Consider the following 20,017-nt stretch of genomic DNA (forward strand, 5'->3'; position numbering starts at 1 on the left):
AATAATTAAAAAATTATAGAACTGTGCTCATGCCTTTCACTGCCACTACAATCTGATGTGTTATATATAATTTAGTGGCCTTCAACATCAGTAGTGACACTCATTCATTTTTAAACACCTTGTCCTTTGTTCTCTCCTCGCTGCATTTTATCTTCTTCCTCCGTTTCCTGTCTGTAACCCCTCCTCTGTCCGTAGAGAGGAAGCCTGTTGCCAGCAGTTCCAAGGATCAAAGTTGATAAGCTCTTCGCTGATGCTGTTGACCAGGTGAGGGGGGGGGGGCGCCAAATCCTACACAGCTGAGTTAACAAGCGGCCACCTTCAAACAGAGCTAAGTTACGATGGAGGGGGACGGGGAGAGCGCTGCTATTAAAAGTCTTACTGGTGTCGTGAGAGAGCAAGTTCTTTGTTGCTAAACTCACTCAGTCAATATAGTAGTATTTAGTGGAATAATACAGCAGCCATAATGCTTTTATTGTCCCACACAGGTGAAATTCATACATCATACACTCAGTCATTACAGTAAAGGTACAGTAGACATATAAGAACTGGAATGAAATGAATTAGCTCAGCCTGGCTGAACAAATGCAGACTTATGACAATTGCTTATTTGATAGTACACGATGCAAATACTTCACCATTTCATTTTGTTAGGGGAAAAATTAAGAAGGTGGTGCCTAGTAATGAAATAGCTAACTATGTTTGATGCGGTCATTGCCACATTGTGTGTGTAAACGACAGCATAAACCTCTTCCTCTTGCATCAGTCCAGAAACAATGGGTTCATGGGTGTCCAGAATGAGACACATATTATAACCAGTTCTGCTCTTGCCTTTCCTGCCAGAGTGTCACTGCTCTAAAATACAAACTTCTTTTGTCATACTGTATTCTCTAAGTGTCTAAATGTATGTTGATTCATCTCAACCAGAACCTTTGAAAAGCAACTTCCCCTTTAGAAAAGAAGGCCAAAAAATGCAGTTTTCCTTACTGAAGCTGTACCTGCTATAAAATTGTCTACATTCTTAAAATCCGTAATTCTTAAGCTGTTGGTTTTTATTCCATCTGCTTTATCAAGGACTGATTTATCTGGTGAAGAGTCCAGCAGTACTCAAGTCCCTGAAGACCAGGGGACCATTGAGACCTGCTGGATTTAGGTGGAGTCTGTGACTGAGGTCAGTGTTGTGCTCATGGCCAGGGTGTGTAGCGCAGGTACTTCTTTCCGGACGGCAGGTCTTTGGTGTAGACGCCATCTGGAAACAAAGAGGCAGCCTCCTCCTCAGACATGCTCGGAGGAACCATCACACAGTCTCCAGGCTGGAAGAGGACACACACACACACACACACACACACAGAAAAGAAATGAGCTAATTCTACACAGCAGCAGATCAGTTGCCCCTTCCTTTATCTTTGGAGTCATCTGCTGAAATACTTGGTGCCAGCTGAGGTCACTAACAAAAGGTGTAACATACTGTACCTTCCAGTCAACAGGCGTGGCCACTCTTTTCCCTGACGTGAGCTGGAGTGAATCCACCACCCGCAGGATCTCATCAAAATTGCGTCCTGTGGTGGCGGGGTAGAGCAGTGACAGTTTCAGCTTTTTGTCGGGGCCAATGATAAACACCTAACCACAATCAGAGAGACAGAGAGATGGAGACTGAGAGGGCAAATATTTTACAGGCATGAGGGCAGATAAGACCTATAAATCAGGAGCCTATAGAATAAGCAAATGAATTTCTGTGTGTGGCAGGGAGTGCAAAGACACTTACACAGCGGGCAGTGAGCGGCATGCCATCTTTGTCCTTCTCGTCTGGGTCCAGCATGCCCAGGGCCACTGCCAGCTCCCGCTTATAGTCCGCTATGATGGGAAAGGGCAGCGAGGAGCAGGCAGACTCCTCACAGTTGTACGCCAGGATGTCCTAGTTAGTACAGAGACATAAGTCCTTACTTTCTGAAACCATCTTGTTACCACAGTGATGACGCTCTGTCTTACGTAACTGAGATTTACAAAAAAATTGATTTAAAGTGACGCTATGTAACTTTTGCTGAGCAGTAGCAATATCAGCCTCTGTAGCCATGAGTGATAATTACAGGACACTGCTGCTGAGTCTTGAGTTGTTAAGGACCAGGAAGCAGTGTATCCGTACACCTAACCAGCTCACGGAAGTCCACCTTCGTTCAAATTCCTTCTTATCCGAGCTGTGGCAGCAGCTGGATATATATGCATGAAGTGGAGATGAAAGAGTTGCAGTTCTCCAAGTGAAGTAAATGAACCATCAAGCTGTAATTTTAAAGGTAAGGTAAAACAGTTGCATAATGTTGCTTTAAAGGAAATGTATACATTGCAGCACAGTTAGCAAAAGTAAAATTGGACAAAACAAAGATTTTAAACAAGATTAGGCCTGTGAAAAAATCCTGGATGCTGGTGATTATTCACATTCATCCTCAGGATGCCTGATTTTCCAGTTTCCAGTTTTTGAGCATGTGAAATTTTCAGCTCACTCAGTCCCTCTCAGCATGTGACTAACATGAAGCTATAATTTCAGCAGCAGTACATGGCTGTATTAGAATTAGGACTTGCCACGTAGTAAAGTATAGTCACCTATGTCATATAATCTGCTGTTAAAACATGGGTCTTGTGTAACCCAACTTACTTCTCTACAAAATGAGAATATCACTGTAGAAGCAGAGGAACATTTCACTTTTAGCAGCTGCTGAGTCAACACTGTGATGTGCTGAGAATGTCATAAACCTCCCTCTAACACATTGGCCCATTTTGGTCAGACTCGTGTCTTTTCAGTTTTACTGACTGTGTGTGTCGTTCCAGATGTGGTTTCAGAAAACAGGTGCTGTGACTATCCCACCTTGGTCCAGCCGTGGTGATCCTCCAGGCAGTCGATGGACAAGGCGATCATTTTGACTTTGCGTTTACTGAACTCCTCGCTCAGTCTGGCAGCTCGACCCAGCTCCGTGGTGCACACAGGGGTGTAGTCTTTGGGGTGGGAGAACAAGATTCCCCATCTGGAATGAGAAGAGAGGTGGGTGAAGCTGCGTCAGGCATATGTCAGGGCTGGTGCTTTCTAATGGGGTGATACTATCTGAGGTTTCACAAACAGGTTTCATCTTGACTCACTCAGTTTCCTCTCATCAGATACGTACACCCTAATGATGTGGTTACTATTGTTGCTTCTCGTTGTGTTGCACAATAGGATGAAAGCTATATGGTGCAGCTGACACCAGAGTGACAGGATGTGACCTCTGTGTCACTCAAATGGTTCAAAAATAATGACAGGAGTGAATTTTTTTGTGAAGTCAGCGAGGTGATTGTGCATCATCCATGTGGTGGAGTGATTTTAGGTTTGACCTCTGGCCTGGTCAGCTTACTAATGCTTTCAATTTGGATCATCCCACTATCTGCTGGACACAGCCCTGCAGTCAGGTCATAAACAGCTGTGCATCTGATATCAACTTGTCCAACTCTCCACAACATTTTATTATTTTTCAGTGGTCAGGTACTTATCATTACAGGTTTGACAGGTTTAGATACTCTACAGTTGGCAAAGACCTAAAGCAGAAGTCAGAGCTGTAACAGGAACTGGACTCACATCAGTTCTCAAGTTCACTTTTTCCCTCTCTCTGATTGAATTCTCCATAAGCCTACTAATCTATATCCGAAAAACAAATAATAATACTAATAATAATTAATAAGCCTACTCACGAGTCACCGAGATATTCGTGGAATTTAATTTTGCCAGTGGTAGTCTCTGCTTCGAAATCAGGAAATACATCTCCGAGCAGCAGCCCCGGCATTTTCACTGTGACCGTGGAGGAGTTCGTCTGTTCAACAGCTGCTCTGATGACAGAGAGCGCGAGATAAAGAGGAGGCGGAAACTTCCCTCTGAACAGGCTACTTTATTTACATAAGCGTTCATGTGGCGTTGTGAGGGATCGGCGAGGTGGTTTTTTTTTTTTTTTTTTTTTTTCCCAAATGACCATTTTACGCACACGTAGAGCTAGAATTTAGACGTTTTTGTTAAAGTGCCAACACTGAACCCCCTGTCCACTAAACAGTTAGACAAGTCCAGCATAAAAATCACAACAGTATTTACAGACACGGTGCATTTGCTTGAGAAGTTACACCTCAAAATGAAAGCATCGATGTAAAAGTCTTTTAATTGCATGTTCATAGGGAGGATGATGTAGCCACGTGACCAGAGGAGCCCAGCTCTGATCTGGACACATTTAGCCCCTGTATCCGGACTTTCCAGTTTGCAGGATGTTTTGCGTCTGAGCGCACGGGTGGTCCACAGAGAAGGGCGGATAGATTATCGAGGACACTTTGTCAAACGAAAATGTCCTCACCGACGTCCAGACGGAATAGTTGCCGTGGTACTGGTTCTGGAAGCCGCGCATCATCTGAGTGCCATGTCCGCCGCCGGGCCTCCAGCTGTTCTTACTTCTCCTCTAGCGCTCAGACTGAAGACTTCTCCGTCAGTCTGAGCCAGCCGATATTCACCATAACGCTCCGGTTCTTGCTGGCGATAGACCTGTGGCTGTCCAAGCGGCTCGGGATGTGCGCCTGTGAGGAGTCTCCGTGGGGCAGCATACGGCCCTTGGTGCGGCTGGTGGAGTTCTCCGGGCATGTCATCCCGTGGCTCTTCGGCACTCTGTACACTCTGCTCCGTGGAGAGACGGTGGCAGAGCAGGAGATCATGCTGAATTTGGCTCTGGGTAACAATTTGTGCCTCCTGTTTTGAATGTGGAGTCAGGTATGACTCCAGTAGGTAGAGGCCAGACTCAACAATGGTTTAGATTTCTACAATTAAATTACCTTAATTCAGTCAAGGGTCTGCTTTAAAACTGTCATCCATGGTCCACAGATAAGCCTTTAATTTATTTAATATGCACATTTAGCCTACACAACATTCCCAGCATTTTTACTTCGCCTTGCGCGTGGCACGCTAGTTTGGACTTCTGTGGTCTTTAAATAAACACACTTTATTTGCGTAACTATTGTCGGGGAATTTCCTGGACACACCAGTCTTAGTATAATATATAATTCCGGTATCTGTTGTTTATGCATCTATATTTATCACCACATTAGCTCCGGGTGAAGCCCATGCGTCATTACGCACATTTGTGCCAGTTCCAATGTGAAGCCTTTGGCGGTCACCAGTGGCTTTGTTTAGCTGAATAATGTTAATGGGTATTGAAATAGAACAACATAACAGGTCAAAGCCTCATCAGTCCACCCAAGTGTCAAATAATGCATTAGTAGAGCTGCAAGCTGTTCGTGCGTCCCCGTGACCGAGACATAGCCATGGAACCTTTTCTCCTCTGAGCAGCAGCTGATAGTATCTGCGGCCACTGAGAGACATGCATGGCGCTTTATTTACGCGTGTAGATTGTATCTGTTGATAGACAGCTTTGAGGTTAAGTCATGTGCTGTTATAATGTATTGTGCTGTAGTGAAATACCAGAGCTGTTCTTGGCATCGTTGCCTATAGGATGACACGATGTATTGTGGCTGGTATAACTCTTCTTATAGACCAATCATAAACTAATTTGGGTTTTGTTAAATTCAATTTTATAGGAGAGAACTTTTTTCTCTCTCTCAATTAAATGAGTGTGATATTGTTACTATTTTTCAGGTCAGATTTCAGGGACCACTTTCTCATAAGTCGTGCTTTAAAGATATGTATTTGTACTTCTTTCTCAGTTGGATGCATTTTATGTAAAAACTCTTCATTGAATTATTAACATAACTACAGACTTAATGGATAATTAAAAAGCGAGAAAGTACAAATATTTACTGATAGATTACCAACATTTAGAACAACACTATTATGAATTATTATTATTATCTTATTAATGGATCACAATAATTACATCAGTTAAATGTATAAAGCATCAATAAGTGATTTTTAAAAAGTATTAATTAAGCAAATAGTTATTACATGTAAACCCTTTATAAAGTGTCTATAGTGATACACTGAGTTCTGTATTAATAAATCTTGGGGTTTAAAAACTGCTCACAAAGGTGTTAGAAGAAAAGTTTGGCCTTGTATTTCTTGTTTATTGTATTTAGTGCCTGGTTATGTCTGTTGCCTGATGTCATTATGCTAGTTTTAGCTGAGGCCAGAGCCTTAAAGGTGCTCTGTGTGAGTTTTTTACTTTCACTATAAAGCCAACATTCGCATTAACAGCTGTTTACTTACCAGTCTGGAAGACACATTGTGGCTTAAGCATCAAACTTAATATCTTTAATTACCAAGAGCTGTTTCCAGTGGTGGAAGGCAACACCAGTGTTAACTATTGTTTTGCTTCTACTTCTATCACTTCTTTTCTTCTACTGAAGTAAGCATGCTAACCTGCTAGCATGCTAACCGACTTGTCTCATCACTTTCTGATAGCATCTCACAGTAGCCCTGAAAAAGTAGTGCTGCTCAGAGGGTGTATTCTAACCTCTGGTATTGTTAGTGAGACAATGGCTGAAGCTTTTGGCAAGTGATCATCACCACTCCCAGCAAGAAGCCACATTTGGTGGCAGAGAAAACTTGCAAATTTTAAACAAAAAAAACACCTTTAAACAAAAACAGTAGAACCTTACCAATTTGAAGGTCAGGGCTTTGGCATATTTTAACTAATAGGAAATTGAAGTGAAGTGAGATATTAAGGATTCCTTTATTGCACTTAGTGAAAATGTTTAACAAATGAAAATGACCTGATAGTTGCTTTCTGAATAGATTAGATTTCAGACAGTAATACAAACTGAAACCAATGTTGTATCTCTCTTTCTCTTCCTCACAGCCCTGTTGTTGGATCTGCTACTGGTCAGAGTTGTGAAGACCCTGGTCCGACGTCGAAGACCTGCCCAGAACCGCTCTGACATCCTCTCCACCTTCTTCGTGGAGCGCTATTCCTTCCCCTCAGGCCACGCCACACGGGCAGCCATGTGTGCCCGCTTCCTCCTATCCCAGCTGGTGGATACAGCCTCCATGCGGGTTCTCGTGGTGGGATGGGCCATTCTGGTGAGCCTGTCCCGGCTGCTGCTTGCCAGACACTATGTGACAGATGTGGGCTTTGGCTTGGCTATGGGTTACTGCCAATACAGCTTGGTGGAAAAGCTGTGGGTGACCTGGGACTGCCTCCAGGACATACTGCTCATGCGACTGCGAGAGAGAATCAACAGGGCTTATGGTGGACTCTGGATGGCAGATTGGAAGCATTAGGTTTGGTGGAAATGAGTGGTGTGACAATTTATGTGTATGGGGAAAATGTGTAGCATGAGTGTGTGTAATTCAAAAATTCCCTACTGTTAAAAAAGTGAACTTTATTTGTTAATGGATTATATCAAAGTTACTTCAATATTTCTATCTGTTTTTATTTGTATTTTAGGTTTTTTGTTTGTTTGTTTTGTTTTAAAGAATGAGTTGGGAATATTGATATTGATTACCTGTGGCTGCCAGGGTTGTAGTTTTTCCTGTTAAGATGCACATGCAACTTGTTTGCACAGTGGTACTGATGATGGATGGACTTAATCTCACAAGGCTGAAACCAAAGCTATATTTAATAAGATCCTTTTTTTTTAAAAAAAAGAAAAGAAAAACAAATTAAAGTAAGCTATACCATTTACAGATATAGTTTTGTATTTTACTGAGACAGTGTGTGAGATTGTGGATGAGTATGAAAGCTTGAGCTACTGTACAAACCGACACTGGCACAGTGCTTCCTGGTAAAGTGAGAATTTCATGTCAGTATGTGGTGGCACATTCTCTCATGAGGGGTATGTGGTTTTGTCTGCTGTGACAATACACAGTGGGTTCCCTCTATTTGTGTGACTGCAGATGGGGGGGTGAGTCAACTCAAACTCACCCAAGTTTCCATCAGCTGCTGCTGAGTCTCCTGACTGTCATTATACTGTAATACATCCCATCTCCTCTTACACTTTTGATAAACTGTGCTGCTACTGACCCCCTTTCATAACATACCATTGCAATTTCAAAAATAAACTTAACAGACACATGGTGAGTTTATGTGGATTCAGATTAAAACTGTTAAAGAGGCCAGAGAGCAGCCTTTAGTTTTGCCAGTGTGCTGGTGTGCATGTAAAATGCAGATGCAGCCAATTGTCCACAGAGGGCAGTGCATAATAAGAACATTTGCAAATAGTAACATGGGGTTTGTGCAGTACAGATGGGTCAAGACTCAGAGACTGGACCTTAAGATGTCAAGTAAATAGGCACAAATTGCTCACAAAGTGCTTATCAATCTGTCTGCCACAATTTCTTCTAGACTCATAAGTAGGCAAAGCTGCTAATGCTAACGTTGGCTATGAAGTGGGACCAAAAAATAACACGGAGCACCTTTTTAAGGCTGTGGACTTAGCTCAAGTTAGCATAATAACACCAGGTGACTGACAGGCAGTAAATGCAATAAACAAGAAATACAAGGCCAAACAAACTCCAACAGTAATAACTGAAATAGCACAAACTTAAGAAACCAGCCTTCATTAATTAGCAGTGGAATAAATTTCACATGTGCTGAAGAAAAATCTCTCATAAACAATGCTTCCATACAGCTTAATTGCTGACACATATCAAGGATCTCTAGCCTTAAGCTTTCTAAAGTTAGCATAGTTGCCAGGTAACTGATAATACAGGCAGTAAGGTGGTAACATAACAAAAAGTATATCCATTACATCAGAATAACAGATTCCACAATAGTTAACTGTTATACTTAGTATACTTTAAGGCATTTACATACACAGTGGGCTTTGATGTTTCCTGTCTTCACATCAGACATTTTGCCTCATTAAAGCAGGACAAGCACAGATGTAACTGATAACATTAAAATGACTGCATTCTGTTCAGGTTAGCTGGTTATGTACACTGGCTTGTTGGTATTGCCTACAGAGATGCTTAATGAAACTGAGCCATTGTTAATGAAATGTATTTCACCTGTGCTTTTCCTGCTGTGTTGTCCAGACTGGGGTTGCCATGGTGATTGATTGGCTCCATTATGTGTGCATTTGTACAACAGGGGAATATTTTTTAAATGATAGCTAGGTGGCCACTGAGTTATGGACATTAGTGTCATATGCTGTGCCCATGATATTGGTGGTTATAGATAATTTATAGCATCATGGCTCAATACATTAAAGCTTACAGTAAGTTGCAGCAACTAAAACGGTGTAAATGAAACTGTTACACACCTTAACCTAATTTAAAGCTGGACCCTGCCTACTGAATCACATGATCCTCTGGAGACTTTGTGGATAAACAAGTTTGTGCTTCATGTGAATGAGTTGTGAGTAGGTGAGCTTAGTGCCTCACATAGATATCTATGTCAAGTTTTGTGTTTGTCAAGCTTTGGCATACAGGATCAAAACAGCTTGTATTGAGCAGATATTTTTAGATTTATATTATATTTGTTGGGCTCATGATGGTCTCATTAGGGCTACAGAGTGATCTACATAAAGAAACATTTTTAAAGAAAAATTTGTGAACACACAAATTATTTGATTGTTATAAGTCCACACCTCAAGATAATAACACTCAAATTGACTATTCATACTCACACCATATTGTCATTACCAGGGAGAATAACCAGTAGCATAAAGTTTCTGTTGATCATTTGTGAAAAAGACACAAGTAAATGAAGTGTGTTGTTTTAAAGACTTTATTGAAAACTTAAATAATATGAACATTTATTAACAGATAACAAAACTAGCTCACATTTTTCAACCATTATTACTGTTTGTAATAATAACTGAGATCATCAGTTCTATCACAGCTACATTAATATTTCTGTGACATCATAATATATCTTATTTACAGTAGTAATAGACAAAATAGGTTTTAATGATGCAAAAACACAGATGACTGAGCCTTGTAATAACCTCAATACAATGTAAATGATAATATGTATTATCTCATTCACTTGCTCTCACATGAGCGCAGTCCAGTAAACAGCAGTCTCTCTCTGTCTGTGTCCTCTTTAGCTGCTGCCATGGCTGACCCTGCCAAGTCTGACATCATAGGTGACCATGTGAAAGTTATCCCAGGCATACAGCTTCCTCTGGGCGTGGTTATAGTCCAACATGCTGTTGTAACGGTACTTGTTCTTGAATGGCACAGAGACTGCCCTCCCCACACTGGTGGCTGTGTCAAACACATAGTTGATGGTGGTGTTGGGTGTGGTGTAGCTGGCCACTGTGTACAGACGTCCACACACCATGAAAGCATTGGCCACTGTGTTCTTCCTGATGTTGGTCTCCCAGGTCTTCTTCACTTCCAGGTTCTCAGGGTCCAGTTGTGATATCACAATGGCACCTTTTGCCTTGCTTGTGCTGTAGATGGCCCACAAGCCTTGTTCGTCCACTGCCAGGTCGATGTCTGTGTAGCCTCCCCAGGAGTAAGGGTGCTGGCCGTGGAAGCCGGCGTGAGGCAGGTCCAGACGTGTTGCCAGGCTCTCAGAGGACAGGTCGTAGCGGATCAGGGTACGGCTGCGTTTGCGCTGGTAGTAGAGGGAGCCGCGGTACACTGTTGCCCCTGTGCTTTCCACAGGCTCTGGCAGGACCAGGACCTTCATGGGGAAGCCTCGGGAGAATTGATCCATGTCTTCATATACAAAGAGCTGACGTATGTCTTTGCCCACTGCATCAAGTCGCCACACAGTTTTGTTGGTGTAGTGAGGGCCCTGAGGCTGGGGATCCTGCAGCCACACTCCATACTTGCCTGTGATACTGTCAGCCTTCCTGTGCAACACAGGATCTCCCACTGACAGCAGCTCCCCACAGACTATTGAGATAAAAGAGAGTTAATCTCTGGTATTTGTTACACATTTACAAAGCTTTCAAAGGCAATAAATTGCATCAACTCCCTAGGGTGCTAGGGCGATTTATGCAGCTGCACTGGCATCAGTAAAAGCTGATTTTTACCTGTGAGGTTGTGAGTTACTTCAGGGATAAGGTGGGATGCTGGAACCTCTGTCACCTCAGCCTTCATCTCCTGGTACGCCCCATTCCCAGGATCATATGCAGGGTCTGGGAGAGACACAATAAAGGAGAAAGTTCTGTAAGAAAGCAAAATATTACATAAAATTTCCAACTGGGAAGGAATTTTAAATAGAATATAGCAGAAAATAATAATGTATATATCAGTACATCTACAGATAAAATCACACACACGTAAACAGATATGAGTGACAAAGCCATAAAAGAAGAGTCAGTTGTAAATTCCTATCCCCTTACTCAACCTGGGATAGCTAACTGTAACCTGACCATTTGCCCTGGGAGACTTCAAGTCGAACACAAAAACATTTAAGAAAAACTGCCACCAGCCAAATATATAGGAAAAATATGTGGGAAATAAAGAAATTGGGATTTGATTTGTGTGGAGTTTCCCTTTAATCGCTGATGAACATACCGCTGGCAGGTCTGCTTTCACGCTGAGCCACCCCTGAAGGGTGTGTTTGCTGGCAGGGCTTCTGCCTGAGGATCTCTGCCTCCTGGTTCAGCTTGCCCACCCTCCGGTGCAGCTCCTGGATCTGCCTGTTCAGATGCTCCTTGTCCTGCTGCAGCTGCTTTCTTTCCGCTGTGACCTGGGCATAAGCTTCTTGGAGACCCTCTTTGCCATTAGACTTGTCCCCAGTCCCGGTGCCTGTGTCTGCCCCTGCTAGGAGCCGGCTGACCAAAGCCTCCAGCAGGGTGAGCCGGGATAAGACTCCATCCATCTCTGGTTTCATGCTGCCTCCAGGGCAGCTGGACTCCTCTGGACTAGCCACGGTGAAGGTGTAGTGGCAGCGTCCAGTAGGGTCATTGGAGCGGCGGAGGGAGGCTCGATCTTCAACCTGGCTTTGGCTTGGCAAAATTAGGCAGGATAGACACAGGAAATACACTTGGAGCCACATTCTGGAGGGGGCAGACAAAATCAGTGATCTTCTAGTTTAGGAGTATTTGCAGAGATGCAATTGTTTGTCTTCCTCTTCTTCTTTTTAGAGGATTTCGCTGTGTCTTCCTACCTGTGTATCCCTGGTCAGTGCAGGTCAGTGTCTGAATCCCAGCAATGCTCAGAGTAGGATATTTATACGGTTAACTGTCAGGGAGTGGGAGGGGATGAGGAGTGTGGCTGGGAATGAAATAGCCAGGGGGGTGTAGAGTGTGGGCATGTGTGTCCACAAGTGTGTGTACAGGTCCACGTGTTTCTTCTTTTTGCTGGTGGTTGGGTGAGGTGCACTTAAAGGGACAAACTATGTGAAAATCACACAGCATCAGTGGAAAAATACACATTGATGTTTGTTTTTTCCTGCATAGAATTCTTTCATTGTGTCTCAGCAGTCGGTATGTCTCTGCAGGTTGTTTTGACTGGACAGCATCTCTTTATGGCTGTCTCCTGTGGTGCTGTTTACTTCCTCCGTAACAGATAGTTTTACTATTAAACCACCATGTGATTAACAGTAAACTCAATTTATGAGTTTGGCACAAGGTGAAATTTTGGCTCAAGGGCAAGTGTCTTGGAATTTGAGAATCTGAAGCCAGCATTTGCCAACAATGCTCAATAGCAAGACAGCCGGAGTACAGGCTGGTACTCTTCTCTCCTCTGCACAGCTGGGCAGGATGTCTGGCACAGGAGGATAGGCTGACTGTCTGGCAAGAAATGGAAATGTGGTGTAGTTACTCTTCCTTTCTTCCTACGAAACCACAAAGTCTACATGGCACTAGAGGAAATGCCAAGTGGTTACCAAAGTCACTTTTGGGAACCATAAATGTCTGGACAACATTTTATGACATGTATCGAGTAGATGCTGAGTTATTTCACAGAATAAATAAAAACTTTGACCTTCTGGTAGCGCTGCAAGAAGAGTCAAGTGCTCATCAAAGTCATTAGGGTTCAGTCTCTGGGCACCATGAATGTCTGTACCAAATGTCATGGCAGTTGATCCAATTATTGTTGAAAAACTTCAGTAAAAGACAAAAATGTCAACCTCATGGTGGCGCTGCAGTCAGTAAAGGTCAGTAGGCTTCTTCTTATGATGATCATGTATGTATACAAAATTTCACAGCCTATCAAATAGTAATAGATATTTCAGTCTTGAACCAAAGTGATGGACTGATGGACCCGACCAACAGAAGACCGTCAGTGCCAACTCCCTAGAGCCACACCACCAGCATGGTTTCAAGCTAAACATAAAAGCCATGGATTTTTATTTGACTGGGCACATGATAGAAAATAAACCTTTTTATGATCAAAATCCATCCTGGCTTCCTTTAAACACTGAGGCACCTGTGTTCCAACTGTCTCCATGTGATATGACTGAGACTTGGTCTGGTTCTGCGCTGAACAGAGAGGGGAAATACCAAATATATCACCCCTTGAAGCCCAACACAAGTGTACCCATTGTTAAGTGTGCAAAAACCATTATTCTGGTCTTTCAGGGGATAAAGGCCATTAGTCACAGTTATGAACTGATAGCACTTCATCTCATGTCCTCTACAGTTCTTCCTTGCTGTCCTTTTCATTTGTCTTTTTTCATAATCAACATGCTGAGTTTGTCATGCATGACTTTAATAAATACCAGCAGCAATGAACCAGTTAACCCCCAAAAGCAGCTTTCAGTGCACATCTGTGTTTGGTTCCACAAAATCAATCTGCTGCCTAGTTAACCTGTCTGTTTTACAGCCCATGGAAAGTTACCAGTATTCCACAATGTTTTTGCCACTGAGGTGTGTTTCTCTTATGTAACATAACGACTCAGTAAAAGTTAGCCGCAGCCCCTCTGTCAGCCCCTAAGAGACCAGGAGATCACACTGTGCACACAGACTTTTCCATAGGCAATCTTGCTGCATGCTGCAGTGGCTCTACAGGGACTTAGTGTTTGTCTGCTGAAAAGCTCAACATGCATATCTCAAGCTAAGAATACACTTTTAAATGATGATGGTTCTTACAGTATGTGACAGAGGTTACTGACTTTTCTTAGGTTTATGATATGGTGGGCTTTCATGTATTCTACATCCATGTATAGTATATTTCCTAACATGTAGGATTTGTTGCTTAACTTTTATTTTTGCTCTAACTCTTAAATATCGAGTTTCCATATATTTCCCCTTAACTCACTTTATTGCACACTGTCTGACCATATATGCTCTATATTGGCATGTGCATACTCTTCAGTGAGACTGGTGTTTACACTAGTAAAATATTTAAACCCTAATTTTCATGCCATTGACTGTATCTGTGCTATAGAAATGCTCTGTATATATTGCACCACTGTGTAGTAAGTAGGATTTTTGAAAAATTGTGTGGGTTTAAAAACAATGATTGGCTACACAAGAGTTTGTAATGACACCATTAACCACTTGGGGGCAGCAGAAGTAAGTCTGGGACACGTCCTATCATCACCTAATATTGTAAAGTTATTATAAAAAATAGTTGCTTACTTAAACTCTGAGTGTTTAGGGAACAACTTGAACATGATTTCTGAGTCAGTCGTGTTTCTGGCCACCTGATGAATAAGGTGGCCAGAAACACGACTGCTGCGGCCAAAAACAACACTGTGAGAACGGTGAGACTCAACCAAAACAGTAGCTGTGCACCAGACAGCGAAGCAATGAGCTGAAACTCAGAATAAACAGTAATACTGAGGAGAGCTACAGATTCAGGTGGTGATTCTCTGTAGGTTCATCACCATGAGTGATTCCTTTCACATTGTCTTGATGTTGCCATTTGATGCACTGTTATTGTAAACTTTGCCATCAGTTGGCTACGAATTACAGCCACTTGGCCCTTCAGATTTCTCTGGGGACCTTTTGGTGGACCCAACCCCCAGATCTGTTAATAACATGGCTGCAGCCATTTGTGGGTTAGCTTAGCTTAGCAGTCTGGAAACAGGGGGAAACAGCACACCTGGCTTTGTCGAAGGTAAAAAAAAAAAAAAAAAGGTAATGAATTAACCTTATTTGTTTATCCATAAAAAACAAAACAAAACAAAAAAACTTGGGTGTGAAAATGACAGTTCACCCTTTTACATTTAGTTATGTATTGAACTAGCATCTACACATATTATACAGTTATACAGAAAAATACTCCAGTTTTACCAGTTAATTAGATGAATAACAAGTAAGTAATACAGTATAATCAGATGGTGAAAGGGAAGAAAAAGACATTATAGTTATTTTGGCAGTCATTTGAAATATCTTCTGAAAACACAGCCCCAGAATTCTTGACAACATTACATTTCCAGTTTAATTCTGGAGGGACATTTTACTGCCGCATTTGTTTGAATATGAATTACATAATATTATGCAACAGGAAACGGGGAGGACTGTTGGGGATATTGGCATCACAGAGTGAAAACACAACAGATGAGAGAAACAGTGTGATTACTGAATCAGGACAGACACAAAATGAAGAACTCACCACCAGAGCTGTTTACACAGCAGCTGCTACAGTTTGATTATTGATTTAGAAGAGGAGGAAAGTGGGCTTGGTAGCAAATTAAACGACATGTCAGTTCTCTCACACTGAGTCATTAAGACAATGACAACATAATTTTCCATGGTGATGAAGGACAAATTTGAGCAACTCCTACACAGAACAATCACTGGCTCGCCAGACGTGCATTTACAAGTGTGAAGTGTTGTGTAACATGCATTTATATGGGAGCCAGTCTGTACACTGTAATGCAGACATGAAGCAAACAGTCAGTGAAGCAGCGCTGAGCACTCAGTGGTTTAACACCTTTGAACACAACCTCCCACCTCAAAGTGTAGGTGACATTTTAACGACAAGCCTCAGTGCTCAGGCTGAAAGTACAAAGAATGAGTGTGAACTGTTTTCCCTGAAAATCAGTGTGTTCAGTTTTAAGGGAGAGAGTGACACTTTGCAAGTGTTGAGATGTAAGCTGCTGCAGCCCAAATGAGTCACTGAATTTAATTCATAAAGAGTAATTGATACAAGGGAAAATGAGCAAAAATGAGCATTTATGAATAAAGTGTAGCGTTCATAGGTTAGCATTCAGTGAATGGGCCAACAGCAGATCAGTGTGATGTGTCCTTGAAAAAAGCATTTGAAATGGGTTGGCTGTCTGCTGTGACTGTGAGGGTATAATCACAGTGGATAACACATCCCCACACCAGAAACCTCTGCCCTGCAGCAGTGCTGTAGGTGTTGTTTGGTCTTTGACAGGTCAGTACAGGTGTTGCGCCAGAGGTTCTCATTACTGATACAGACAGACTGGCATGGCTCCAGAGTGTCCTTTGTGAAAACACAGACAGACACACAATCACATGACACAACACTGAGATCAGATCCAGTTGATGCAACAGGTACTGTGGGTCTTTCTGAGAAGCCCTCAGCCTCACAGGAAGCGATGTAGTTCACAAAGGTCTTGTGAAATGGTATCATTACTTTCTTTATGTGATACATTTCCAGGAACACGCTGAGTGGGTAAGTCTGAAGCATAAATCAGTGGGCTGTTAGTAATGGAGTATAAATCAGTTTGACTTGATAGGACAGGTACAGAGACAGGATTGTTAAAGGCCCCTTCCACTCAAAAATGTTTTTCAGTCATTGTTACTTTTCTTGGATGTTTGATCTTCTGTGCAGAATGATCTATGTTCAGAGTGTGACACTAAAAGGCTGTTTTCAAATACTTGTGCTGAAAGTGAAATTTTCTCTTTTCTCACCTAAAGTCTGAGTTAGATGACTATTAGCTTAACGTAGCATAGCATAGAGTGGAAACAATTGTTACAACTAACAAGACAAACAGCCTACAGCCATCCTACCAGCTCTGTAAGGATATACTTTGTACAAATTTGTCTTCAGATGACAAAGTAGAAAAAATAAAGTATGACAAATGTCTTAAGTGTGACAAAGAGAAGTGATATCCACCTGAGAAATCTTACGTTAGATTCAAATATGGCCTTGTAAACTGTCCATAAGTGATGTCCGTGTCTCTGTCTGTGTCTTACGTCATCTAAATACACACAGTGAAAATAATGGAATTCCTGATCATTGTAATTCCAGTAATATCTCCTCACTGAGCATCACCTTCCAGGCACATTGTTTTTATAAGTATGGGTTATGGGATTCCAGTGGCTCTAATTTGTACATTCAACAGTTTCAGTACATTCCTCTTTTCTTACCTACAACACAAACTGTCATTCCATCGATGGTTTTGTTTGTGTGTGTGTGTGTGTGTGTTGCGCAGTACGTGACTAGGCTGTTTAATGGCATGCGTTATGTAACGGGGCCACTGTTTTCCCCCATTGATGACAGTTTAACAACATGGCCTTTCCACTCTGGTGCAAGCCAAGGTAAGATTTAGCAACTTTGCCATCAAAGTAGCTCAAATGGGAAAAATGGAGAAAATGTAAGTCTGCTCATTAATTTTTTTCCCCATGTACTGGAGCCCTGGATAGTTTGCAAACTTGCAAACATTAAACAATCTGTTTTCATCATGAAACAACAGGAGCTCATATTTTTCTCCTTAGCTCATCTCAGTAGCCTTGTAATCTCTTTTAAGAGAGGAAGAAAAGGAAAGGTCAATTCTTTCCCTGGAAACAGATTTAAATCTAAGGCTGTATCAAATTCAACAGCTGCATCTGCAGTACTGTCTGTGTGTCTTTGTTGGGCTCTGCAGAAAAGAAAACACCAGCAGCTTATGTTCTGGTACCATTCAAACTGGACACAGTAAGGTCATTTTGTGAACTCGGGCATGAAAAGCAGACAGCACCATCCTGTCCAAACACAGCGCTGCAATGAAGCATGGGTAATGGATGATTCAGGGTGATGATGGAGCGGCGCACAGAGAGCAACATGTTGAGAAGTACTCTCCCTGGCCTCCCTTTGACCTGAAGCCAATAATCTGTTCTCCACCAGCACTCCGCCATCTGTCTCTTATACAAAATACACATACAACGACAAATAGGCATGCACAAATACACACACACAAGCACAGCATCCTGTATATCATAACTTGCATGCTCCTTGTGGCTGTTCATCCATCCTCCTGATGAAACATACAGTATACTGTACTTCTGTACCATTCTAGGATCTACTGTTCATGAGCCACAGTACACAAAATAAACACAAAACCCCCGCAGCTTTTTTTTTTTTTTTTTTTTTGCCATCGCTGCATGGCCAACATTTGCATTAACAGCTGTTTACCTACCAAGAACTTCAGCCATTCACAACATTTCTTCTGGACTGGTGAGTAAATATTAATGCTAATGGTGGCTATGTACTGATAGCATAAACTTATCACACCTTTAACTCTAAATAATTTATTTGCAATTACAAAAACTTAAAGGTCGACATCAATTAGGAGGTGTGTCAGCCATTATCAGCCACTCAAGACTTAAATATGTATAGGTTTTAAAAGCAGCTCCAGATTAGTAATATAACTTAAATAATTTAATCCACAGATGCACCATGTGTGTAATATGTACACACATATATAGTATATACTATTTGCATTACCCTGCTGCAAATAGTGGAAGGTAAATAAGTACATGAACTCAGGCACTGCACTTACATACAATTCTAAGGTACCTTATTTGAGTATTTCCATTCAATGCTACCTACACCTCTTTAGCTAATAGATTAAGATTTTACACCCTAACCAAACTATCCAACAGTGGAAAGTAGTTAAAATGAGTTCTACCTTGACCGGACAATTACCTATATATTAAAATGCTGTTTATACGGTAATGCATCAGTTATAAAAATCTAATTTAATAAAATGTAACACTGAAATTGATCATTAGCAATTTTTTAATATTGTTCTATTGCTTCTTTAATTCCTGAATACAAAAGATCTGAATACATCTTTTTATGTGATCTGGACTAGAGATTATAATAGAATTTTAAATGATAACAACCCAACAGTGACAGTGTATATAGTATAGTAGGTCAGTCTTCTTTACCAAATGAAACTGCTTGAAATTCACGTCTGTTCAGTTAGATGTTGAGGTAGCAGGGGTTCCCCTGGAAGTTTCAGCCTCCCTGAAAACATCTCATGAGCAGTTCTGACACATAAGTATAATTTCTGGAATGACCCAGAGACCTTGCCCAGTTCCAGGCTCATTTTAATGGTCCCCCCGCTGTAGGTGGACAGGTCAATGATGAAGTGACTGCCCGGTCCTGGTCTAAAAACAGGCCCACCTATATTTTTAAGCCTTAAATACTGACCTGGAGACCAGCTCTCATGTTGCCCCAGATACCTCAGGAAACAGGATCTTTGGCAGGAGATGAAAGGAGGGAGAAACAGAGAGAGAGAGAGAGAGAGAGAGAGAGGGAGAGAGAGAAGGGTGTTGGATTGATGTTGATGTTATTGGATACCCCCGCTCACACATCCTTTCCCTGTCAGGTAAGGTCACAGGGGTCGAGCCTGAGATGAACCACAGCAGTTTAACAGTCACACAGCTTTTATGTCAGTATAACTCTTAATAATATCCTAACAACAGAGTTAGTTACACTGAAAATATAAAGACCACCAGACACTTTAAAGCATGATTTTCACTGCTTAAAGACCTACTTGTGTTTTTGTTCCCATTATTGGACGTTACTGAAGTGAATAGTTCTCTCTCTCTGACATGACTGACTCTCAACACCACCAATTATTTTGTAATATCCTTTCTAAACTGTAGTTCCCCCCATTAAATGGCTATCTAGTAAAGATCAAGAGCTGCAGGTTGCTACTGCCACCTAGTGTCATACGAGCTCACTACAACATGATGTGTCAATTAGACTTCTCTTTGGAGGCCTGACCATAATGAAAAGGGCAAATATCGAGAAAATCGATAAGATTTTACTGTCATTGGCAAGTGAATGGGGGCGCACAGAGCTCCGGCTGTTACGTCTTCGATGCATATCACGTTTCTTTTCAACCTCGCAGCAAAGGGCCTGGTGGAGCAAATTAGATTCTTTCCTCCCTAGATCATTTCAGGATTGCAGATATCATCCAGTGGAGAGGAGACACTTGTTATTATCTGGTACAGATGTGGTCCTGAGAGAGGTTAA

General features: G+C 41.8%; 3 protein-coding genes across 3 annotated transcripts; 1 reads left to right on the forward strand and 2 right to left on the reverse strand.

Moving 5' to 3' along the window:
* Positions 1–437: 437 nt before the first annotated feature.
* On the reverse strand, positions 438–3,877 carry LOC108883839 (peroxiredoxin-6). Its single transcript, XM_018677353.2, has 5 exons — positions 3,712–3,877; positions 2,858–3,014; positions 1,763–1,912; positions 1,471–1,617; positions 438–1,310 (listed from the first exon to the last, which is right to left on the reverse strand). The coding sequence occupies exons 1-5, from the start codon at positions 3,801–3,803 to the stop codon at positions 1,182–1,184; spliced, it is 675 nt and encodes a 224-aa protein (XP_018532869.1). The 5' UTR covers positions 3,804–3,877; the 3' UTR covers positions 438–1,181.
* A 110-nt stretch (positions 3,878–3,987) lies between these two features.
* On the forward strand, positions 3,988–7,628 carry LOC108883838 (polyisoprenoid diphosphate/phosphate phosphohydrolase PLPP6). The gene is made up of 2 exons (XM_018677352.2): positions 3,988–4,724; positions 6,804–7,628. Exons 1-2 carry the CDS (start codon positions 4,346–4,348, stop codon positions 7,223–7,225), a joined length of 801 nt encoding a protein of 266 aa, XP_018532868.1. The 5' UTR covers positions 3,988–4,345; the 3' UTR covers positions 7,226–7,628.
* Positions 7,629–9,658: 2,030 nt separating this feature from the next.
* LOC108883840 (myocilin) lies at positions 9,659–12,061 on the reverse strand. Its single transcript, XM_018677354.2, has 3 exons — positions 11,423–12,061; positions 10,936–11,040; positions 9,659–10,795 (listed from the first exon to the last, which is right to left on the reverse strand). Exons 1-3 carry the CDS (start codon positions 11,904–11,906, stop codon positions 9,993–9,995), a joined length of 1,392 nt encoding a protein of 463 aa, XP_018532870.1. The 5' UTR covers positions 11,907–12,061; the 3' UTR covers positions 9,659–9,992.
* Between the last annotated feature and the right edge of the window lie 7,956 nt (positions 12,062–20,017).

Source organism: Lates calcarifer, linkage group LG4 (assembly GCF_001640805.2).
Source record: "Lates calcarifer isolate ASB-BC8 linkage group LG4, TLL_Latcal_v3, whole genome shotgun sequence".
Taxonomy (NCBI): domain Eukaryota; kingdom Metazoa; phylum Chordata; class Actinopteri; family Centropomidae; genus Lates; species Lates calcarifer.